The following is a 3,925-nucleotide window of genomic DNA, read 5'->3' as shown; positions in this document are numbered from 1 at the left end:
TGTTTGTTTTGGAAATAAATAAAATTACAGTAATAATCCAGAGTTCATACAATTATTGAATTGATATCACCTTAAGTCAAACAACTAACCTTTCAAATGACCTGATTACATTTGTTTTTGCCAGAGTTCATATTTCCAGGCCTTTCAAAGAACAAGAGCATTTGTAGGAAAATTTGAGAAGCAACCTGAACTAAACATGAGCTCATTTCTTGTCTGTCAGAAGTGTGAGGTAGCAAATGTGAATCGATTTACCTGGATGTTTATGAGTGAAGTGAAATGCAGCTTGTGTCTGGACCACTGACCCACAAAGAACTCATAGCCCTCCTTCTGAGGCAGAGCGTAAAGGAACTGGAGAGAGCACACAGACAGAGGTGAGCAGGGAATCCATGATAAAAGAATAGTTAGCAAAGAAAAATCTGAAATGATTTCTGGTTCTGCAGGTCACAATCTCTCTCTCTCTCACACACACACACACACACGCACGCACGCAGATTTGGTGAACCATGGATTAGTTTCAGCAGGGATCTTACCATGGGGCAGGACTTGGATCTGCTGAAAATCACCTCATACATCTGGGACTGCAAACAAGACAGAAGACAGGTGTTAGATGATCAGTAAAGTGGAGATGTAAACTATTTGCATCCAGCATTCTTCGGTAATGAACTCACTGGAATGGCGGCGCTGATCGTGTCTTTGGTTGAATAAAACTGCATCCAAAGCTGGAAGAGTAGAAGATAAAAGTTCAGTCTAGATCTAGTTTGCGATTTACAAGTAAAGCCCCCCAGAGGGCGCTATAGAGTGAAAGTAAATCTGAAGGTTTGACCATCAGCGACAAAAAGAACAGAAAAATATTGTCTGAACCAAAGCGAAGAACCTAACATTTTTTAGTTATTTTACTTTAGTATTTTAGTTAGTTTAGCTAGTTTTAATTTAACAAAATTTACCAGTTGCAGTAGAGTTCAAAAACTCAGATTTACACTGAGGGCACTTAACCCAACAAAATGTCAAACTCACCTGTGAGATCTCCTCGCCAGTCTTGTCCTTGATCATCTCCAGATTAAGGATGGAACCTAATGTCTAAAAGAGGACCAAATTATTTTTATACAAAAAAAAAAAAAAATGTTCAGTCTTTCAAACGATAACTCTGCTACACTACACATTCAAGATCTGATCCTCATCTTGGCTTCTTCGCCCAGTTCACCTTGTTTTTCGTAAACGCTCCAGACGCTCCATCACCAGAAGCCATCTTATCTCTTTTCTCAAACTAAAAAAGAGGAAGGAACAAAAGGAGTTGTTCCTTTTTTCTGATTAAAAGTAACCGATGCCTCAACAAGGAGCTAAGCAGAAACGTCACCTCCTGCTCCATGACCCGGACGAACTCCGCCTGCTTGGAGTGTCCCAGGACGTCCTTCTTGGCCTCATGCCGCTTCTCCAGGCGCTCCTTATATTCCTGTGGTTTCGCACTAAAAGCAAACAGAAAACTGATCACTATTTGCTCCACAACAAGCTTCTTCAGTTGAATAATTTTCATATTTTACTGCCAACACATTGCAAAAACACAAAATCTTAACTAGTATTGGTGCTCTAGTTTCTAGTAAAAATATCTTGGGACACTTATTAGGTTGATCAGAAGGGGTGCACCTTAAAGCTGCAGGTTAGTAGTTCTCACAGGCATTTAGCTGTTTTAAATTTAAAATGTATTTCCTCCAGGTTCCTGCTGTTTTGATGGACCTGTGCTAAATCTGCTAAGCCAAACAGTGAGACTCCAGTGAGAGATGAATGCTGTTGTACTCGTATGGAAGTTGAGATTTACTTTTTGTACAAAAATCTGAATGCTTTACTGTGTTATTACGGCCACAGTCCTGCATACATTTGTAGCTTAGTCAATTTAGATTACGTTTGACTTATTGCAGTGAATATGCTCAGTGCATTTTGTAGCATTTTCAAACAGATGGTATTAATTTTCTTCAAAAGTTTTTCTATTTGCACAATCCAGGATTGTGCTTTATTCTGCTGCTTTTGCCTATTTCTTACATTTCTGCAAATCTTCTGCAACTGACTTCAAATCCTTCTGAAATTTTCACTAAAATAGTCAATATACAGCATTCACACTGCATTTTCGCAATGTTCACGCCTTTTTATATAGGATAACATTGCGGTAACATTTGACAACTTTTTATGAACTAAGGTTTAAAAACATTTACGGGCTTAATACAACAGCATGGACTAATGGGCCGAAATGATTATTTGACATAAAGTCTTTCAGTCACACTTTCCTTGGTTCCACTGACTCCTCTCTGTGCTGTAGCATCTGATTATCTTTAAAATAGCAGACTACATGACGGGGTTTCGGACGCTGCTAACTCCGTCCGCTCGCTGACCTGCGCAGCTTCTGGATCTTGTCCTGGTACTTGCTGTAGAACGGATTCTCCTCCAGCTCCGGATCCTTTCGTACAGAGAAGGCTCGAAACTGTTGTGGGACCAGTCCAGGGATCAGCGTCCTGGTGCCAGTGGCCCTGACGGCCAACATGCCCCGATAGAGACATGACATTTGAATCAACGCCGCCGACATCTTTCCATCGTTGCCGTCCCACATCTATAATAGTCCGACCACATATGTGGCGGCGCATGTTTTTGGTTCCGCCTTACCATAGGTGGAGTTTTTTTTTTTTCCTCTCCTTTTTTCAATTTATGCTAGTAAACTGTTTGAGAATCAGAAGTATTTCTGACGATAAAAAAAATCTAAAATCTATCTATCTGTCTGTCTGTGTCTATTTAAAACCCAGCGTAACATTACAAATAAAATCACACCCTACAGCTACCTATATTAAACCTGTTCTATTTTTTAAACATTATTAATAAACACTGTAAAAATGTAACACCTCCTTAATGGAAGTATCAAATGAAATTGTATGTTCTAATGTAAGTTTTTGTAATAGTAAGAAGTTGTAGACTGTATGTGATTGCTGAGACACCCGTTACCCTGCAGAGGTCAGTACAGACCATGTTTTGCCTCTGCTTCAATCCTCAGCTCCCATCTCCATCTTTAGTTAAAACCCTCATCTCTGTCGGTCACAGAGCTCAGCAATAATCTGTTGCAGCCTGTGTCCTGTCCTCACAGCTTGTAAACACACGCTCATCTCTCTGCGTGTGTTTGTGCAAATGTTCACAGACGCTGTAAATTTCATGTGCATTTCCCTCATGGTGGTTTGAGTGCTTCAGTGTTTACACTCCACAATCATTTCTTCAATTTCTTCTGATCAATAAACAGAGCAGCCCGGAACAGTTCAGTGCTTCTGGAGCCGAGCAGATGACATCAAAAATGTTTGTGTTCACGTGTTTACATTGTGTCTCAGCCGTTCATCACTGCACCACGTAGTTGACTTTTCACTCTACAGTTTGATTGTACGTAATACACATCACTTTGGTCATGAGCAGCTATCTCTCATGGAATTTCATAATAAATAATTTTGCAGATGGACATGTCTTTTGATCAATGACATCGTTTACTGTGCAGCAGGGAAATGTGAAAAAAACGAGGGTGGATTTTACGATCAAGCAACATGCCTCTGTGATCTTTGCTCTGTATTGTAAAGTTATCAAGAAGTTTGTTCAAGTTTCATTCATTATGTAGACAGAAGCATTTATCATACTTCCTGAAAGGAAAGTCAATTTGAAGCGAGACGATCAATTTTAATAGAGCTCGAGCTTTTAAAGATGAAAATGCTGCACCTGTCTTCTTCAGAACCTGCTGCAGCTCAGTGTCAGTTTGCTGTATATAAAAAAAATCCTTTTGAATATAAAAGTTTACACAAAGTCCAAACTTGTAAAAACCAACAACTCTTTGTGACAACAGTGTGATCATTTGTCACTGATAGAAGGCAATAGAAAATCTGAAATAGCCGTTCCTCAAAATAGAAACTCA

The 3,925-nt window shown here is 39.5% G+C and overlaps 1 protein-coding gene across 1 annotated transcript in view; it reads right to left on the bottom strand.

Moving 5' to 3' along the window:
• atpaf1 (ATP synthase mitochondrial F1 complex assembly factor 1) overlaps window positions 1–2,613 on the bottom strand; it is a 7,089-nt gene extending 4,476 nt beyond the window's left edge. Inside the window, exons 1-7 of the mRNA XM_015019367.1 lie at window positions 2,382–2,613; window positions 1,355–1,463; window positions 1,202–1,264; window positions 1,015–1,077; window positions 669–719; window positions 531–578; window positions 253–348 (exon numbers count right to left, since the gene is read on the bottom strand). Of these exons, the coding sequence (XP_014874853.1) occupies window positions 253–348; window positions 531–578; window positions 669–719; window positions 1,015–1,077; window positions 1,202–1,264; window positions 1,355–1,463; window positions 2,382–2,596 (645 nt within the window). The 5' untranslated portion in view covers window positions 2,597–2,613. The remainder of the gene's footprint in view (window positions 1–252; window positions 349–530; window positions 579–668; window positions 720–1,014; window positions 1,078–1,201; window positions 1,265–1,354; window positions 1,464–2,381) is intronic.
• Between the last annotated feature and the right edge of the window lie 1,312 nt (window positions 2,614–3,925).

This window comes from Poecilia latipinna, unplaced genomic scaffold (genome assembly GCF_001443285.1).
Source record: "Poecilia latipinna isolate Pla-1442-1.1 unplaced genomic scaffold, P_latipinna-1.0 Scaffold81, whole genome shotgun sequence".
NCBI lineage: Eukaryota > Metazoa > Chordata > Actinopteri > Cyprinodontiformes > Poeciliidae > Poecilia > Poecilia latipinna.
This window is presented reverse-complemented; position numbering and strand designations above follow the sequence as displayed.